The 22,276-nt window shown below is 38.3% G+C and overlaps 1 protein-coding gene across 1 annotated transcript in view; it reads right to left on the reverse strand.

Annotated features, from left to right (window-relative positions):
- LOC123517748 (metalloreductase STEAP4-like) overlaps positions 1-22,276 on the reverse strand; it is a 97,134-nt gene that overhangs the window by 63,925 nt on the left and 10,933 nt on the right. The window contains exons 2-8 of the mRNA XM_045278159.1: positions 20,070-20,546; positions 4,831-5,004; positions 4,384-4,501; positions 3,935-4,140; positions 3,681-3,814; positions 3,365-3,492; positions 2,279-2,447 (exon numbers count right to left, since the gene is read on the reverse strand). Coding sequence (XP_045134094.1) covers positions 2,279-2,447; positions 3,365-3,492; positions 3,681-3,814; positions 3,935-4,140; positions 4,384-4,501; positions 4,831-5,004; positions 20,070-20,482 — 1,342 coding nt within the window. The 5' untranslated portion in view covers positions 20,483-20,546. The remainder of the gene's footprint in view (positions 1-2,278; positions 2,448-3,364; positions 3,493-3,680; positions 3,815-3,934; positions 4,141-4,383; positions 4,502-4,830; positions 5,005-20,069; positions 20,547-22,276) is intronic.

Below are 22,276 nucleotides of genomic sequence, written 5' to 3' on the forward strand. Positions count from 1 at the left end.
CACGGTTCTACTCCAGTGATGTTATCTTCTTGCCTTAAACCGTTCGTGTCGTTTTGTTTGTACATCTTTAAATTCACTATGTGGTACAAGTTTTTTAGCTCTTTATTTGATGCAACGTTCTTAAGTTTTGCGCGTCCTTTGCTTACAAGAGAAACAACTTCATACGGGCCTATGTATTTTGCTTCTAGTTTTCCTCCCATTCGGTAATTATTTTTGTTGTTTTTTAATAGTACTAATGAACCCTCAACAATTTCATTGTATTTAGATGTATGTCTTGCATCATAATTCTTCTTTTGTCTCTTTTGAGTTTTAGCAATATTCATAGTGATTTTTTCATCAGCTGCCTTTTTTTCTGACAACTCTCTCTGTCAGCTCTTTAATAGTCTCTGCTGTCGTTACCCTAGTTCTTACCGCCTCATATGACTCAGTATCTAGGTAGACTGGAAGCACGGGATCTCGCCTAAACATTGCAGCGAAAGGAGTAACACCAGTGCTGGCATGGACTGAAGTACGATATCCGAATAGGAATCTCTTTATGTGCAAATCCCAATCGTTCTGTTTTTCATGAACACATTTGATAAGAGCTCTTTCAAGGGTTTGATTAAATCTCTCCTGCAGTCCATTTGTTTGTGGATGATAGGCTGAAGCAATTCTGTGATCTATCTGTAACTTGGCACATATGATATCATTCAGTTCGTTGACAAATTCTCTTCCTTGGTCGGTGATCAGGGTTTCTATACAGCCAAATTCACATATGGTATCTAAAAAGAACTGTGCAACTTCTGCTGCAGATTTGTGTTTTAAAGGTGAAGCAACTGGAAATTTCGTGAAGTAGTCAGTCATTGCTACAATGTAACAGTGTCCTCTCTCTGTCTGGGGCAAGGGTCCTATCAAGTCCATTCCAACCTGAGACCAAACTTTTTCAGGAACAGACACTGGATGTAACTCTGGTGCTTGGATTGCTGGTTTATTACTTGCTCTCTGGCACTTGTCACATTTCAAAACATAATCACTAACAAGTTCTTTGATGCCCTTGAAATAATACTTCGCAGTAATTTTTCCAATTGTCTTATCCCTTCCCATATGTGCACCACCAAACGCTTCATGACAAGCTTTGATAACTCGGCTCACTTCCGTTTTCATCAACACTTGACGTAACTGAACTTCATTATCCTTTTTTCGTTTATGCATTAAATATCCATCTTTAACACAAAAGGGCTCGCACTTTTTTCTAACATCACGCTTTTCGTCTTTGTTTAGTCCATCAGGATACTTCCTCCTATCCAGATATTGATAATATGTGTGGTAAGTGAGCTCCTCCATTTTCTGACCCTTCTGTTTCCACTGTCACTGCTCAGACAACTGTGAAGCACGTTGGAAAACAAATAAAAAGAGAGCGATTGTCAACCGCCATAGTGACGGTAGTTTAGTCGTGATGATAATTATCCTGTGTGGCCATACGCTTATAACAGCAGTGGGGTTGGGGGAATCTTGGCCCAGAGGGAGGAATATTATTCTGGGACAAAATTCCCCCAGGGGGGGTATATATCCTGGGCCATATTTTCCCCGGGGGGAGTTTCGGACAGGGGGAAAAACAGACCATTACACCGGAACTAACATATGAGGAAAGGCTGAAGGAAATGGGACTACCAACCTTACAAGATAGAAGAGAACGAGGAGACCTAATAACAATGTATAAAATAGTAAATGGCATTGAGAAGATAGACAAGGAAGACCTAGTGCTGGTGAGAGAAGCTGGAAGGACAAGAGGACATGTAAAGAAGATTAGGATGAGGCAATCTGTGAAGGATATTGGAAAATACAGTTTTCCACATAGAACGGTAGAAAAGTGGAATGCATTGAGCGATGAAGTTGTTATAGCACATAATGTGCATAACTTAAAAGAAAAATGAGATAAATGGAGACATGGAGACAGGACACTATGAGCCCCGCTCGAACTTTGTACAATACAACTAGGTACATATAGGTCATTATTGACAAATTATGTAAGGGAGCAATAAGTAAGGAAAAAATATAGTCTACGATAGGTATCGACATTATTTTCGACATATCAAGAATACCGGGTTTAACACTACTGGTAGTTATTATTGATACGCAGTATGTAATTCTAATTCACTCTTAAGAATGCATGATCTAATCCTTTCGAGAGTTAAACGTTAGTGAAAACGCATTTTCCATAACGTTGTAACCTTATGAAGAAGTGCACCACCAGAGAGAATCAAAGGAATACTGAATGAGGAAGCCCCGAGTTACATGCCGAAGGTGAGGAACAGTTCTCCCCGTAGGCTCATTCTGTTGCTGTAGATAGGGATCTCCTGAGTGACTAGGGTGGTGCTGTTCACTCGCACGTCCAACGATGCTACAAAGGGCGGCTCCCACACCAGAGGGTCGTAAGTTCCCGACCACACGGCCACGCCCAAGCACATCTGCCGGACCATGAACAGGAGGCTATAGATGATGTGTCCTTTGTAGAGAGCGTTGTTGAACATGGTCCTGCTACCCGATGAACAAACATTGGACGACGCGAGTATCATGTTTGCAGCAATAAGGGTTGCTCGTGAATGTCTTGGTTGAAAGTGTACTCTGATCGTCAAGCAGCAGAGAAAGTTTTGATTCCCAGTCACTGACTAATGATGGGAGTATGGTGTACCTTGGGGTAATGACTGCGGTATGCAAGGCAAGACATTATTGTGGAAAACTGGTCAGATATACATATATATATATATATATATATATATATATATATATATATATATATATATATATATATATATATATATATATATATATATATATATATATATATATATATATATATATATATATATATATATATATATATATATATATATATATATATATATATATATATATATATATATATATCTTCAGGTTATTCTTACCAGTAATACGATGACAAGTTGTAGAGATGAAATATCGAACTGTGAGTGTTATGTGGAAACCAAAGGGAAATCCATGCACAGTAAGGCAGGTTGGGGAAGGGATTTCACCAAAATAAAGGTATGCGTTGATTGTAAATAATAATAAAAGTAACTTGAACAATCTTCTCATTTGTCAAGAATGTGTCACATTTTCTAATTATCCACTCTAATGAGTCTGAATGATACTTAAAAAAATGTAGTTATCCCTAAGTAGAGAATTCTATGTTTTTTGATATGAAACAAATGAACACACAGTTTAATGAAATTCTTTTGTGTTTAAAGCGTTGCAAAGGCCAAGATGATACTGTATACTGTTTTTTTTTTTTGTGAAAGTTTTGATATGGCATTGCTATTTTGAGTATTTATGATTATAGGAGTTCAGTAAGTCAGTTAGTATTTACATGCATAGCAGCCAGCCACAGCATGAGGAGCCCCATCTGCTTCCTCATCTTGAGCCACGTGTCGAGCCATGAGGGGAACCGCCGGTACTTGGTGCCCCAGGCCAGCTGCAGGTAAGACGCTATCACGCCTGGGAGGGAGAGATACAGCAAGTCTTCTTCAGGCGATCCACGTTTGTTTGTATGGTTGTATGTATATTTATGTATATATGCATGTATGTTTAAGTGTATGGTCAAAATCTCTCTCTCTCTCTCTCTCTCTCTCTCTCTCTCTCTCTCTCTCTCTCTCTCTCTCTCTCTCTCTCTCTCTCTTTCTCACCTGGAAGATAGCAAAGTGTGAGGGACCAGAGGGCGGTGATGGCGATGGATCGATTCAGATTGAGGAGCGCCAAATTCTTTAGTGTTTTCTGCCTCCAGGACTCCCCTGACTGGATGCTGCCACACACCTGATACCTGAACGGAGTAGAAAGAAATTCCTGGAGAGAAGATGTGTGCAAGTGCAAAAAGTGTTTCACGATTTAATGCAATGAATACATGAGTCAGTATGCCAGATGACCAACCAAAGGGACTCACTTGAAGAGTAACAAAAGGTAGTGGAAAACAAACAGGCTGCCAATAACCATCATTGGCTTCCTCCACGATGGCATCAACTGTAGAGGAATGGCCTCGATGTCTCGGGCGAATTTGAGCGGCCCTTTGTCGACCGGGGAGTAACCCATCTGCTTCACGAGTTCCAAGACACGGCGTCTTGCCTCGGGCCAGTCCGACGCCACGGGCACCTGAGGCAGGGAAGAGCAATTGAAAATCAAGAAAGTTATGGCAATTGGAGTACAAAGAAACGTGAATGTCAAAAATGCGTCAGATAGGAGACAGCTGTTGAAATCCATTTCTTTCTTAGAATAGTGTAAATATAACTCTCCTTGTTGTTATTACTCTATATGGGGAAAATTCATGTAAAAAACAAGCAAGCAGAACTAAAGGTGATATCACAAATCAAGCTTTGAGTAAGAAAGCTGCATGACCTGCTTAGCCTGCTGCTGCACGTTGTTCTCGAGAGCATAGGCTGACAGCACGTTGAAGCTCTTGACTACTTGTGCTTGCGGGATCATCTGCTGCAGCATTTCGGCGTTGCTTGGCTGACTGTGGGTGACACAACGAGGCTTAGGTAGTTCATGGGTTACATGGTCTCCCTCATACACAGCTGTGCCTCACATACTGTTAGTTGTTTATACTCTGCATGGCTGTCAAGAGGAGGCTAAGAAAAGCACGTGCGGTCATACACCTATATTCGTGATTAGAAACACACACTCGTATAAATACTCGTATACGTACTACATACACAAAAATAGTTTCCATTAGACACACAGAAAGCCACGATAGATGCATAAAAAAGAAAAAAAATAAATAAATGCGCAGACACACACACACACACACACATACACACGCGCGCGCGCGCGCGCGCAACCTACTGAGGGGACGGTGGGGCAGTAAAGTTGGCCACGTCAATGACCACTTTGTGCTTGAGCATACCAAGGGGCAGGCGGTGGTAATGGTCGGCGCCAACAGCCACCACCACCATATCTGCTTTCGCCGCCTCCTCTTGCGTGACAAGGCGGCATCCTGGCTTAGCACGCACCAGATCCCTGTGTGGTGGCCACAGACACATAGGTTATTTATTTCTGACATTATAGCGTAAGTATTATTTGTTAAATATTGCCAGTATGTGCTAGTACTGTTAAATTAAGTAGTGTATATGAAAAATAATTTCATCCTACTGTACAAAGCAGTGTTTTGAATATCGTGGTGTAGGCAGATCATGGAACAAATGCAATATAGGCTAAACGAAATACGAAATAACTTCTATAAGGGTACATGACATCATTTTTGGAGCAACGTTTCTTTCCGGTCTCTTGCGCAAATAAGATCTGTAATCCTCTATTCTTGTCATCTCATAGAGTGAACTAAAAACTCATCAAACAAAACAAGAAAATAGGAAATACAGTAATGAAAATGGAGACTTTTTTATTGTTGTTTTGTTGCCCTTGGCTCATGTCCCTTATGCAAAAAAAAAATGTTATAGAAGTCATTTTGCAACTTAATCTGTGTACAGACAGAAATTTCCATTGATACTGCATACTTGATATGATTGGAATAACATTCCTTTTTTTTTTTTTTTTTTTTTTTTTTGTAGATGAGGGTTGGCGGGGAGGGGAAATGAACAGCCTCCTCTACAAACCCATAAAACAGCGTAGCACCAACAGCAAAAGCAACAATAGCAGTGGCATTAACAACAACAACAACAACAACAACATCATCATCACCAACAGCAACACTTATAAAATAAAAAACAAGGAATCCTTTTCGCAGCGCGCCTATGCGTGAGATGCCAGGGACACTGATTCCTGCCACTGTTGCTCATCTCATCCTGTGATAGCAATTTTTAAGTGAATACATGATGTGCTCCTATGCTCTCACCGCCCTCTTCTACGGTCTTATTTTGTATATGCTAAATGGTTTTCAACGTATATTCTTAAACTGGTTCTGAATACTTTCCGTGTTATCTTTAGAGTGGGCAATACAGTCGCTGCAGAAACTCAGCGTTATGATACTTATTGACAAGCAATATAAACACAGAGCAGTGGTACCGTACGATCTCAGTCTTTTTGAACGGTATGAAGGGAGCCGAGCAGACAACCTGAAAGAGCCAGCCATCGCAAGGCCCGCATGCCTGGAGAGTCTACTTACTTCTACCAGTATTGACTTGCGCCATGGGTGATCCTTTGTGCTGCCGAGAAACCCAACGCCTCCACACCGCGCGCTGCACCATCGACCAGCCTCAGTGTTCCCCGCAGGCCGCCGCCCTCAGCCCCAGTCACGTCCACAGCAGCAGACGGGCGTCGCCAGCATCACCCAGTGCCACCCACCACTACCATTACTGACCCACTGATTTATCACTCTATAACATGCCAATAAACGCCTTGCTTCTGTTTGCAGTGGTCTCTGCATCTAAAGGGAACATTGCTATAACAGTGATATAACAGAATTTTACATAACCAAGAAAGATCCATGGCTTCACATAAACTTTTGTGAGTCATGTCGCATTCATTTATGACACATGAGCGGCCTGCCTTAGCCTGCTCCGCCTCTACTGAGGGCTTCCTCGAATTACTTAGAATATTCATGCCCACTACACAGTGCGAGGGATCAATATAACCTGCTATATCCCTACCTCGGAGAGTCATGCCAGTCCACGACAGAAAACTTACGCCGAAGAGAGAGAGAGAGAGAGAGAGAGAGAGAGAGAGAGAGAGAGAGAGAGAGAGAGAGAAAAATGGATGGTTCTCAGTGAATATTAAGATGTGTGAGTGATCGACACAACAGTTCTACACTCATTGCCTCCCTTCCCCACCCCATACTCGTGTCCCTGACACACACACACACACACACACACACACACACACACACACTTTCTAAATTGTTTCAGTTACTGAAGTCTTCATCAAACTTTGGTATATGGATTAATGCCTCAAAAGAGCCTTTGAGACTCATCAGGACCACTGATATTACATCGATCTCAAAGCATGTGATTTGTCTTCGAGAGAGAAGACATGATAAGAGCATTGGCTTCGACATCATCAAGCATGTGCACGCTACACTTGTTTCTGATTAGTGACCCTGATCATGCCACCTCTCATCTTAGACATTTCTCGTCCTAACACGGTAATTACCAATTACTCAACGTACACCACAGTATCCCTTAGCACACCTGTTGCCCAAGAGCATACAACAGCTTACCCGGGAACATGTGGCGTCTTAACAAAATGAAGACCCAATGAAACATGCCTCAAGTAAACACGAATAATATTGCTGTTATAAAGTAGGAAAGTGATTGTAATCATTCTTGCGATTAAATCCACCGAAGTACTATCTTGTTTCTTGTCTCGAGCCTAAGGTTTGCTGCACTGCCTGGTGAGGGGCCCCATGCAGCGCAAGAGCTGGTGACCTTGTGTGTGCCGCCACCATGCTGCACCTTTCATGAAGGGCACGCTTCCTAGAGGTGAATTGTTTTTGTTTAATGTATGTAGAAGTATCATGATAATTTGACATTGAAATACAAGCCTGTTCTTCATTTTTAACATTCAAGACGAAAAACCATACTCCCAGACATTAAGAGTTAAATAACAATTACTACTTTAATTAGTGTAAAGTAACTGAAGATATAAAAGATGAACGAACAGGTAAATTGATAAAAAGAAAAGTCAAGCTTCTGGGGCGACCTTGTTGGAAAATAGTAGTAGTATAGTAGTAGTAGTAGTAGTAGTAGTAGTAGTAGTAGTAGTAGTAGTAGTAGTAGTAACAGTGGCAGCAGCAGCAGTAATAGCAACAGCAGCAGGAACAGTAGTAGTAGTAGTAGTAGTAGTAGTAGTAGTAGTAGTAGTAGTAGTAGTAGTAGTAGTAGTAGTAGTAGTAGTAGTAGAGCAGAATAGTAGTAGTAAGTATTGTTTTTTTGTTGTTATTGTTGTTGTTGTTGTTGTTGCTCCTGGTGATACTACTACTACTACTACTAGTAGTAGTAGTAGAAGTAATGTCATTACACTGTGCTTCTATTACCACTATCACTACTAGTACTACTACTACTACTACTGCTGCTGCTGCTGCTGCTGCTACTACTACTACTACTACTACTACTACTACTACTACTACTACTACTACTACTACTACTAATAATAATAATAATAATAATAATAATAATACAACTACTAATACTACTATCACTAATAATATTAACACTGCTGCTTTTGTTGCTATTACTGCTACTGCTATTACTACTACCACAAGAAATACTAGTTACTAATAATGCTAATAATAATTGCATCTGTGATGATGCTAACGACTAATATAATGATGATGATGGTAATTATCATTATTTTTTTTTTTATGTACTAAGGGAAACTGGCCAAGGGCAACAAACAATACAAAAGAAAAAGGGCCATTGGATTGTCAGTTCCCTTAAAGAAATTAAAAAGTATCCAAAAAAACAGGGACAAATGTCTTGAAACCTCCCGCTTAAAAGAAGTCAAGCCGTAGGAAGATGGAAATACAGAAGCAGGCAGGGAGTTCCAGAGTTTACCAGCGAAAGTATGAATGATTGAGAGTACTGGTTAACTCTTGTATGAGAAAGGTGGACAGAATAAGGATGAGAGGAAGAGGAAAGCCCTGTGAAGCGAGGCCACAGGAGGAGGGGAGGCACGCAGCTAGGAAGATCAGTAAGGCAGTTAGCATGAATATAGTGGTAAAATGATGATGGTGAACAGTTCGCTTTTCTACACAAACTCAGTAGCTCTGTTTCCAACTGTTGGGAACCAATTTGGGTATTTGGAAATCATACCAAATAACTAATTTCATGATGAAAATATTTGTTCTGTAAATGTCAATACTTGTCCACCTAGAAAATTTTGCTCTTATTGTTTGAAATTTCAATAATATCTGAATAAGACACAAGATAGCAAGGTCGTAAGGTCACAGGGTCACGTGAGAGCTGGTCTTCACTTACCACTGTATGCTATATTCATTAGTTCATGATAATTAGTTAAAGTCTTCGGTTACTCGGAATCCTTTTAATTGACAATAGGAATAATAAGGTTCGTTATTAAATGTTTAGATAAAATGGCCACAGGTCGATATAGAATTAACTGCTGCTTTCTTCGAAGCACTATTTTTTCACGTGCATGTTGTCAGGTTTCTCGGCAGTGTATAGAGTGGCGTGTCAGCCAATAGGAGTGCGGTGGGCGGAGAATGGGAAGGACGTGCACGAGCTATCGGTAATACACTGATGAATTTATATGCACTTGAGTAATGCAATGAAGTTTGCGGCAATGTTACTGGAAGCTTCAATGTATCGCTACATGTATCACGCCCAACACAGTGGTCAGGCTAGCTTTACCAAGTAGAAAATTATGAGATAACTGGGTTCAACAACTCGAAACCGTTTGGTAAAAAAAAATAAATAAATAAATAATGATAATGATAATAATAATAATAATAATAATAATAATAATAATAATAATAATAATAATAAAAATAATAATAATAATAATGATACAAAAAGGTAAAAAATATTTGTGAACTCAGATGATATTTGAATGCATCGTGTCTTTGTAGCAATCAATATTTATGTACATGATACATATTGTGTGGATAAAGAATATCCAGTGTCATTTTAAAACATTTTAATTGGTGTTCATAATGTACACGGTGCAAACACGCTCCTGTATCTTATATATATATATATATATATATATATATATATATATATATATATATATATATATATATATATATATATATATATATATATATATATATATATATATATATATATATATATATATATATATATACACTACGAACAACATTTCAGTTCCTTTTTCTAACGAGAATCAGAATTTTCGATAACTTAATCATCTTCGATCCACTCTCTCATCACACTCCATTTTCGCTGGGTTTTATTGTTACGCCCTCTAGTATGCAACCATAAACGTCACAATAAAAATACAAACACGCACCAAACTATACGACTTTTCGGGGCAGGAATACGAGTCTTATTTCGTCTGTGGGAACCTTGCGGAGACGCACGCCGATAGTGGTCACGCAGCCCCCGGTAACAAAGCAGGTGCCAAGGACATAGTAGATCTAACAGTCTATAAGCCTTATACGTGCCGTGTGAGGTGCATCAAGGTTAGCTAAGCCACAAGGGCGTCATTCGCTTGTTTATATCGAACTCATTTATTTTGAAATCTTGTGGAATGTGACCGATCGTCCACTCCGTCTGAAGTGTAACTACCACTACCACCACCATCATCACAACAACAATTACTATTACTACTACTACTACTACTACTACTACTACTACTACTACTACTACTATTACTACTATTACTACTACTACTACTACTTCTACTACTTCTACTATTACCACTATTATTACTACTAATACATCTACTACTGCTGTTGCTGCTGCTGCAGCTGTTGCCGCTGCTGCTACTACTACTACTACTACTACTACTACTACTACTACTACTACTATATTGCTACTACTACTACTACTACTACTACTACTACTACTAATAATAATAATAATAATAATAATAATAATAATAATAATAATAGTAAAGACAATAACAATAATAATAATAATAATAATAATAATATAATAATAATAATAATAATAATAATAATAATAATAATAATAATAGTAATAATAATGATAATAATAATAATAATAATGATAATAAAATTAATGATAATAATAATTTGGGTAATAATAATAATGATAATAATAATAATAATGATAATAATAATAATAATAATAATAATAATAATAATAATAATAATAATGATAATAATAATAATAATAATAATAATAATAATAATAATAATAATAGTAATAATAATAATGATACTACTACTACTACTACTACTACTACTACTACTACTACTACTACTACTACTACTACTACTACTACTACTACTACTAATAATAATAATAATAATAATAATAATAATAATAATAATAATAATAATGATGATGATGATGATGATGATGATGATGATGATGATGATGATGATGATGATGATGATGATGATGATAATAATAATAATAATAATAATAATAATGATAATAATAATAATAAGAATAAGAATAATAATAATAATAATAATAATAATAATAATAATAATAATAATAAGAAGAAGAAGAAGAAGAAGAAGAAGAAAAGAAGAAGAATGATAATAACAATAATAATTTTGACCCAGGACTGGAACCGGGAGCTCAGTGGGCTTTTTTTTTTTTCTAGCGCATTTTTTGCTGCCCGTGGCCGGTTCCCCTCCTACATGAAAAACAAAAAACAAAAATTGCTCCCTTTACGCACCCATACAGACATTCAGGATGGGAAGTAGCACAGACATGGTATAGGTATAACTGCCACATCAACTCTACAGGTCCACAGTGATCTCTTCACTGGGTTCACTCACCCCTGCAAGTCACCAGAAGAGAAATAAGGACAGCACGAAATGCCTCATACTAAATCACACTTGAATTTGTGACATTATTTCATTAGGCATCTGTACAATATGTCTTGTTGAATAGGGAGACTAAAAATACTGATAAAGACATGGTCAAGAAATATGTCATCATGATTTCCATTGACGATGAAGAACGTTACCAAACACACATTCCTGATAGAGCATAGCGGGCTGGGGAGCATGACCGCTGCCAAGGCTACGGTGTTGATAGAGTACTACATAGGCGAGGAAATGGTTCATGACACCAATATAGAATCGATAACCACTACATTTTTTCTCACATCGAACCTGCCTTCTTTCTTCCATATATCGCTTCCCCACCCCCAACAACTCTCTCTTTTCCCCCTCCACTCTCTCTTTCTCTCTCAGTCAACGCGCACACTTGCTTACTTTTGATGTGCCTTCTCTCGTTACGCACTTACTAACGTAGTCATTCTAACCTGATAAGAACTACACATTATAATTCATACTGCCACTGATATTGTTTGACGACCTATAGCTATTACTACTGTTATTATTATTACTATTACTATTACTACTACTATTACAACTGTTACTACCACCACCGTCTCTCTCTCTCTCTCTCTCTCTCTCTCTCTCTCTCTCTCTCTCTCTCTCTCTCTCTCTCTCTCTCACACACACACACACACACACACACAGTACTCCACAAGCATGTTTCAGATATTTACGAGATGAAGATAGAAGTTCAATCCATGATTATACCTGACAAAGATGCACGACATGTTTGCAAACAACGCGCGTAGTGCTGGGAGTGTATTGATTGGCAAGAGTGAAAGAGCAGGTGTACTAATTCTAAACAGGTGTGTGTGTGTGTGTGTGTGTGTGTGTGTGTGTGTGTGTGTGTGTGTGTGTGTGTGTGTGTGTGTGTGTGTGTGTGTGTGTGTGTGTGTGTGTGTGTGTGTGTGTGTGTGTGTGCGTGTGTGTGTAATTCACCTCACCTCGGTCGTCTGCTGGTCACCCAACCAGTCTTCCCCATTACGGAGCGAGCTCAGAGCTCATAGACCGATCTTCGGGTAGGACTGAGACCACAATACACACTCGGAGACACTCCACACACCAGGAAAGCGAAGCCACAACCCCTCGAGTTACATCCCGTATATATTTACTGCTAGGTGAACAGGGGCCACACATTAACCGTCCTTGTATGGAATCCCTTTCGCATGTTTGGGGGGATTCCACTTACACAGCTGTATTAGATAGAATGAAATCAAAAGCTTTTCGTGTCAACTTTCATCCTCGGACTGTCTGTCTTGACCCTCTTTCTCACAGTCAAATTGTTGCATCTCTTTCTATCTTTTAACGCTATTTTCATGCTAACTGCTCTACTGATCTTGCTAACTGCATGCCTCCCCTCCTCCTGCAGTCTCGTTGCACAAGGCTTTCTTCTTCCTCTCATCTCTATTCTGTCTACCTCTCTAATATAAGAGTTAACCAGTATTCTCAATCATTCTTACCTTTATCTGGTAAACTCTGGAACTCCCTGCCTGGTTCTGTATTTCTATCTTTCTACGACTTGATTTTTTTTAAGAGGGAGGTTTCAAAACATTTGTCCCGGAACTTTAGCTAATTCTTCACCAATCTTTAAGGGAACTAGCATTTGAAGTGGGCTTTTTTTTCAATCTTTTGTTGCCATTGGTTGGTTTACCTCTTGCATAAAAAAAAAAAGTAGAGTGGCAATCTCATTGCCTTTTTTCAGCTTTTAATTAATTTCATTCATACTAAGGCAACGAGTAGGATCGGTTGAACAAAGAATGTTATAGATTATCAAAGGAAGTACAGTATGTGATAAACATACAATATGTATACAATATGTGATATACAATATGTGTATACAATATGTGATATACATACAAAATACACTAGATGGAGAGTTTGCGAGAAAACTATATCGAGTACTGAATAAATAGATATATGAATAAGTAAATATTGCCATATGAACCAGATGGAAAAAAATGACTGGATGAATGACTGCAGAAAAATAAAGTACAATAAAACAAAAATAAACATGTATCAAACATTTTCAGTAACAGCACATCGTTTATGATAATAAACGATATGCAATCTCTAGAAAGGCAGGAAGTCAAAACTATACATGGCTCGAAGTATGACAACGTGTCATCTTCCTTAGGGACAAAGTGGACACTGGTATATAGCAAGAAGGAAGAGAGGCTGGCGGGACGAGATAGTGCACCTTGAACAGATAACATGCGCACAAAAAAAAAGCGGTTTCTGAAAGCAAAAGCAGACTTAACGAGGGTCAAGATTAGAGTGGGTTAGTTTCATTGTTACCCGTATAGAGGTCTTTTCTTATTGAGTCGTTACAATACTGATGAAGTGTTCTGTTATTTCTCCTTCTCATACAGTAACGAGCTTTGATATTCCCGATAATTTCTAAAGTTATCCTTGACATACCAATTACAATCTTCGTGACTAGTATGCTTGTGTGTGTGTGTGTGTGGGGGGGGGGTGTAAATTTTTTTTTCACCACGGTCGTCTGCTGGTCACCCAGCCAGCCTTCCCATTACGGAGCGAGCTCAGAGCTCATAGACCGATCTTCGGGTAGGACTGACACCACAACACACTCCACACACCGGGAAAGCGAGGCCACAACCCCTCGAGTTACATCCCGTACCTATTTACTGCTAGGTGAACAGGGGCCACACATTAAGAGGCTTGCCCATTTGCCTCGCCGCTTCCCGGGACTCGAATCCGGCCCTCTCGATTGTGAGTCGAGCGTGCTAACCACTACACTACGCGGTGTGTGTGTGTGTGTGTGTGTGTGTGTGTGTGTGTGTGTGTGTGTGTGTGTGTGTGTGTGTGCGCGCGCGCAAGAGACTCAAGAGAGATGGCGTGTGTTTTTAGATAATTTAATTATTTATTTATTTGCTTTTGGTCGTATATTTTCGTCTCTCGTGACAACACCAAAAATGTTGCCCCAGTCCAGCGAGAGAATCAATGTAGTAAAAGAGAAAAATGAATTAAACACACATACATACATACATACACACACACACACACACACACACACACACACACACACACACACACGGCCCGGTAGCTCAGTGGTTAGAGCGCTGGCTTCACAAGCCAGATGACCGGGGTTCGATTCCCCGGCCGAGTGGAGATATTTGGGTGTGTCTCCTTTCACGTGTAGCCCCTGTTCACCTAGCAGTGAGTAGGTACGGGATGTAAATCGAGGAGTTGTGACCTTGTTGTCCCGGTGTGTGGTGTGTGCCTGGTCTCAGACCTATCCCAAGATCGGAAATAATGAGCTCTGAGCTCGTTCCGTAGGGTAACGTCTGGCTGTCACGTCAGAGACTGCAGCAGATCAAACAGTGAATTACACACACACACACACACACACACACACACACACACACACACACACACCCGGTAGCTCAGTGGTTAGATCGCTAGCTTCACAAGCCAGAGGACCGGGGTTCGATTTTCCGGCCGGGTGGAGATATTTGGGTGTGTCTCCTTTCAAGTGTAGCCCCTGTTCACCTAGCAGTGAGTAGGTACGGGATGTAAATCGAGGAGTTGTGACCTTGTTGTCCCGGTGTGTGGTGTGTGCCTGGTCTCAGGCCTATCCGAAGATCGGAAATAATGAGCTCTGAGCTCGTTCCGTAGGGTAACGTCTGGCTGTCTCGTCAGAGACTGCAGCAGATCAAACAGTGAATTACACACACACACACCGCGTAGCGTAGTGGTTAGCACGCTCGACTCACAATCGAGAGGGCCGGGTTCGAGTCCCGGGAAGCGGCGAGGCAAATGGGCAAGCCTCTTAAGGCCCTTGTACAGAGTTAGCAGTTGGAGGGGTAAGAAAAACTGGCGGAGACGCCTCAGAAAACCCAAATTTATCAATAGATGAAATGTGAAGTTTCCAGTTAAGATCATGAGTAAAGGATATTCAGTGTAAAAAAGAGAGACAGTTGAGTGTCATTAAAGAAGAGGGGATAGTTGTGTGGAAGGTTGTATCGAGTTGATAGATGGAGGAATTGAGTTTTTGAGGCATTGAACAATACTAAGTTTTCTCTGCCTCCATCAGAAATCTTAGATAGATCAGATTTCACGCGTTCTGTGGTGTCCTTGCGTGATATGTTGACTTCCTGAAAAGTTGGACATCTCTGAAAGGACGTGGAAAGATGTAGGGTGGTATCATCAGCGTAGGAGTGGAAAGGGCAAGAAGTTTGGTTAAGATCATTAATGAATAATAGAAAGCGAGTGGGTGACAGGACAGAACCCTGAGGAACACCACTATTAAACAGATATAGAAGAACACTGGCCGTCTACCACAGTAGCAATAGAACGGTCGGAGAGGAAACTTGAGATAAAGTTGCAGATAGGATAGAAACCGTAGGAGGGCAGTTTTGAAATAAAAGCTTTGTGCGAGACTCTATCAAATGCTTTTGATATGTCTAACGCAACAGCAAAAGTTTCACCGAAATCTCTAAAAAAAGATGACCAAGACTCAGTAAGGAAAGCCAGAAAATCACCAGTAGAGCGACACTGACGGAAGCCATACTGGCGATCAGACAGAAGATTGTGAAGTGACACATGTTGAAGAATCTTCCTATTCAGGATAGATTAAAAAACCTTAGACAATCAAGACATTAAAGCTATAGGACGGTAGTTCGAGGGATTAGAACGATCATCCTTTTTAAGGAACTGGCTGAATGTAGGCAAACTTCCAGACAGAAGGAAAGGTAGAAGTCAATAAACATAGTTGAAAGAGTTTAACCAGGCAAGGTGCAAGAACGGAAGCACAGTTTTTGAGAACGATAGGTGGGACCCCATCAGGTCCATAAGTCTTCTGAGGGTTTAGGCAAAGCGTGGGCATGGTAAACATAATTTTGAAGAATTTAAATAGAAGACATGAAATAGTCAAAGGGAGGAGGTGAAGGAAGGAGAAGCCCGGAATCGTCCAAGGTGGAGTTGTTAGGAAAACTATGAGAGAAGCATTCAGCTTTAGAGACATGTGATGGCAGTTGTGCCATCAGGATGAAAACATAGGAGCGAAAGATGAAGTACTACTACTACTACTACTACTACTACTACTACTACTACTACTACTACTGATAATCACTTCTGATAGCTACTACTACTGCTGCTACTACTACTACTATTACTGCTACTACTATTACTACTACTACTACTATTACTACTGCTGCTACTACTACTACTACTACTACTACTACTACTACTACTACTACTACTACTACTACAAATAATAATAGTAATAATGATAATTATTATTATTATTTTTATCATCATAATAATAATAATAATAACAATAATAATAATAATAATAATAATAATAATAATAATAATAATAATAATAATAATAATAATAATGATAATAATGATAATAATAATAATAAGTATAATAATAATAACAATAATAATAATAATAATAATAATAATAATAATAATAATAATAATAATAATAATAATAATAATAATAATAATAATAATAATAATAATAATAATAATAATAATAATAATAATAATGACGATAATAAAACGATAATAATAACAATAATAATAATAATAATAATAATAATAATAATAATAATAATAATAATTATTATTATTATTATTATTAATATAATAATAATAATAATAATAATAATAATAATAATAATAATAATAATAATAATAATAATAATAATAATAATAACGATAATAATAACAACAACAACAACAACAACAACAATAATAATAATAATAATAATAATAATAATAATAATAATAATAATAATAATAATAATAATAATAATAATAATAATAATAATAATAATAATAATAATAATAATAATAATAATAATAATAATAATAACAATAATAATAAGTGGCAAGTCAGTTGAGAAGAGAGAGAGAGAGAGAGAGAGAGAGAGAGAGAGTGTGTGTGTGTGTGTGTGTGTGTGTGTGTGTGCGCACAAAATGACAAATCAGCCCATCCACACCATTACTGCTACCATTGATTGCATACACACATTCGATCGATGGGTAACCTTCGCGCCTTACCTTCGCTGGGTCACTGTCAAGGGTTCCTAACGTTACTTCGTTCTTTCTGTATTCATTCGTCACCTGCGAGTTCTCAGAAGTGCCTCAGTGTTTCTTAATCCGTCAGTAAAGAGATAAGCATGAGAAGCTGAGGGAATCTTTATAAGTTGGTTATCTAAAAAGATCTGTATAACTGTTGCATCAATATATGTATAAAGTAAGTCTTCAATGAGAGTGGAGGAATATTATTGCGATAAAATGAATACACTAAGAACATTGAAACAAGTGAGGCTCCATGACGCTATGAGGATGAGAGGCTTGAGAAGGTGATGAGAACACCTTCCTAGAGTTTTCTGTGCTTAGAACTGTTCTAAATATATGCAGATGGCTTATTCCATATAAATAAGTATAATGTACTGTATATTTTTTAATCAATAGGGAAGAACGCTACCATTACAACCATTACCAACACTACTACGACTACCACGACTAACCTTACCACTGCTACCATCAAGAACAACACTTCCACTCACGCAGAAGTGTGTACTGTGCAAACAATATGAGATTGTATGAGAAAGAAATGCAGTAGAAATAATAAGAAAATAACAAAAAGAATGATAAAACTCTAAACGAAAAGACAATTCAATCTGAGTTCAAGTAAACATAGAAAAGATGTTACAAGGGTCTAAACAAGATACTGAGATACTAATAATAATAAATAAATAAAAAAAAGAAAAACTATCTCCGTCAGTGGCAAGCATTCCGTAATAACCAAGCGAAAGTTATGAACATCCTCTCGAGAGAATAACTGATGGCAGGACAAATGTGAAGGTTAGAGTCGCCAACTCTAGCTATGTATCACTTTAATGGTAGTATAACACTTGAATGGGGTGGCGCAGTGGTAAAGGGTACGGTTAACGGCCCGGGAGTAAGGGAGGAAGACCTTCGATTCATAGCCACGTGTATCAACAGCGTGGAGAAATTCCAGGAACAGTAGCCAGAGTGTTTGAGCTTTGGCAAGTTCGTGTGATAATTTTCTTCTACCACTAAGAATGGTATTGATTCTCTCCTCCCACAACTATCCCACAACTAGAGAGAAGCCTGTAGTGACATACAATGTCTCTCTCTCTCTCTCTCTCTCTCTCTCTCTCTCTCTCTCTCTCTCTCTCTCTCTCTCTTTTCCTTCTTTTATTGCAAATGTTCAAGTTTCATTAAATTCCCATTGCATTTTTACAAAATAAGTACTTTGAAGTTAACAACACAGTTTCTTAAAACTCAATAATTTAAAAGGCATTCCATGAATTGAGAGAGAGAGAGAGAGAGAGAGAGAGAGAGAGAGAGAGAGAGAGAGAGAGAGAGAGAGAGAGTGTGTGTTAGGAACTCGTGCGTCACACCCTGCCATTAATTACTTTTACTCGCCATTCATCTTTCACCTTGAAGTTCCCCGTTCATTCTCAGTTTAAGATTGTTTTGTTTTTTCAGTTTTTTCTTTTTTTTTTTTTGCTTTTTAGATATATATTACTTTTATCATGAAAAGAATAATAAAACCATGAACAATAATGATACTACTACTACTACTACTACTATTACTACTAGTACTACTACTACTACTACTACTACTACTACTACTACTAGCTACTACTGCTATTATTAATATTACTATTAGTACTACTACTACTACTATTACTACTACTACTACTACTACTACTACTACTACTACTACTACTACTACTACTACTACTACTACTAATAATAATAATAATAATAATAATAATAATAATAATAACAATAATAATAATATTGTTACTACTACTAATGATACAACAACAACAACAACAACAACAACAACTACTACTACTACTAGTACTACTACTACTACTACTACTACTACTACTACTACTACTAGCTACTACTGTTATTAATATTACTATTAGTACCACTACTACTACTATTACTACTACTACTACTACTACTACTACTACTAATAATAATAATAATAATAATAATAATAATAATAATAATAATAATAATAATAATAATATTAATAATAATAATAATAATAACAATAATAATAATATTGTTACTACTAATAATGATACAACAACAACAACAACAACAACAACTACTACTACTACTACTACTACTACTACTACTACTACTACTACTACTACTACTACTATTCTTGATAACAGTAATAGTAATTATAATAATGCAAGAAAAAAGAAACAGCAACAACAACAGTGACAACAACAACATCAACAATATCAACAACAACAAAAACAACCACAAAATATTATGACTGTAAATAGAACTTTGCTAATAATTTGATCATCTTTAGATTAAATAAAGAAAGATTTGGGAAGATTCTTTATAGGAAGTTAGGATCTTAGGATTAGTATTAAGATCTATATTATACTACGCACAAGAAAAAAAAAAAAAACATGGCGGGAAATCACCTGGTCTCTCTTTTTTAACGTAAGAGAGGCTTAGGGTAACAAAATAAACAATAAAAACGAAGCCCTTTGAAGATTCCGGCTGATTAAGAGTACAGTATATAATTCGAGGAGGAATGATCAAAGATCTCAGGGGTACTTACTGTATCTGTGGATTGCCTGGATCACGGGAGCCAATGAGGACAGTGTAGCCAGACTGAGCGATCTTCCCTGCAATCGCCCTGCCATAGTCCCCGCTGCCCAGGACCCCAATCACTTCCTGCTTGCCCGCGTCCCCCTTGGCATCCATCTCAGCACTCTCGAAGGCGGAGTCGAAGCGGGTGGGGTCCCTTTTGTTGTATGGGTGAACTGCCATGACCTCCATCAGAGTGTCGGCGTCCAGGCCCCCGTCTTTCATAATGATCGCCGGCTGCGTCTGACTGGCGACGTTACTAGTGGTCACGTGCTTCTGGAGTTTGGTCACGCCCTCGCTTGACTCTGTGTTGTTCCCGCCGATGGGTCTGGGAATTGATTTTGTGCCGTGTTTCCTCTTGATGCCTGTTCTCTTGCTGTCCATGCTACACAGGGACTGCCTCCACCCTCCCCCGCCTCAACTCCTGCGGGTGGTGGTTCCTGCAGACCTGGAATGCAAAGGGAAAAAGACATTAAACAACTGGCGTCTTTCAGTACAAAGGCTAATTATATGTACTGTCCTCCCAAGAAGTGATATATTCGAGTACAGTGTATTTCATGATATAAATGGAATGAAAAATAACATGGAATTATGAACTGTTTTATATGAAGCACTCTATAACCACAAAAAACAAACAGACAAACATGGGATGACGAGACAGTTATCTGATAAAGGTTTTTCCGTCCGTAAAATGTATAATACTCGAATGACATTACAGTACTTGCCGGAACAACTGCAGATTACTGCATAAATATTCTCTTTGTACAGTTTCGTGCATTACTTTATTTACGTTTCATTGTAAAATATTTATCATGCTTCACATATGATGGGGTAGCTTGGTTTATTATTTAACGATGTGGCCTGAATGATGCCTCTGTAATAAGCTGCTTTATCGCCACGCCCATCTTGATAATCAACGGCAACAGTAGAATGTGTTCATTAAAGTTTGTATCGATTGTCTCCCTCCCCAGGCTTAATAGTGTCTTGCCCCTTTCACACCAAATGGGAAGTGATATTATGCAGCTCCTTCTTTGTAAGTCAGCATAATTTGTTACCACTCTTTTCGGCGTGGTGACAGGAACAAGTTAGTTCATGAATGTGCTTCCATTAAGTGTCGAGTTACCGTATACCAAAACACATACCTAACTGGCTGTGATTATTATTATTTGCTGCATAGTTTTTATTCATAAGTGAAGGTTATAACTGAAAAAAAAAAAAGACAAACATTCCATTATCAAAGTAAACGACCTGCCATTTCTACAATATTAACGTACGACTACATTTACGTGTGTTTAGGGACACGCTGCTTTAGATAATAGATACTATGCGTGTTCTTCGCTCCCACCACAATACTTATTCTATCGCACTAACGATCAGTCTTCCTGTACAACGAGGGTGAAGGTGTGTTAATGTTGCATGGCCTGTGTTATCTGTACCACACGAAGACTACGTAGTGATAACCGCATGGGTTGGACGAAAACTGCACGAAAACAGTCAATGACCCTGATCCTGCTCAGCCTACTGACCCTAATCACTAGACTGGTAAATATTCCAAAAAGAAGAAAAATACTAAGTAAAGAAAATCGCCTTCCACAGTATTACAACAAAACGAGTGAGTCATTCATCACAGAATGAAGGTTTATTTCGAAGTAAAGGAGGCCACCATGACTGATGAGGCAGCTAAAAGGAATGTTATTGTATGTAAAGTTCCAGGAAACACGGCGACGTGACAACGTACACCAGCGTGCACAGGGAACAACAACCTAAGCCCGGTATACGGAAAACAAAAAAGCAATAAGACGTGATACAATTATAAATAGTGAAAATCGCAAGGTTCGATTGTTGGCGCTGTGTAGTTAAGGTACCGAAATGCATCACGCTCTTCATATAGACATGCAGGTAATGAATAAATAAGCTGTTCATTAATAAAAAATTTTTGCACACAATTCACTTAACAACTTATAATTCATTTACATATTGATTTTTTTTTATTGAAGAAAGAGGACAGCACCATCCTCTTTACGTCTTTTATGCATTGCTTTCTTCTCTGTCAGATATTTGCTTTATCATGCATCCCACGAACTGTGGTTTGCTGATCGAGGCGTGGAGTGGTGTGGTGCGTGTATCGACATTTGTCTGTGGATAAATAAGTCAGGCTGCTCTGAACTATAACTTTCC

Source organism: Portunus trituberculatus, chromosome 42 (assembly GCF_017591435.1).
Source record: "Portunus trituberculatus isolate SZX2019 chromosome 42, ASM1759143v1, whole genome shotgun sequence".
Classification (NCBI taxonomy): Eukaryota; Metazoa; Arthropoda; class Malacostraca; order Decapoda; family Portunidae; genus Portunus; species Portunus trituberculatus.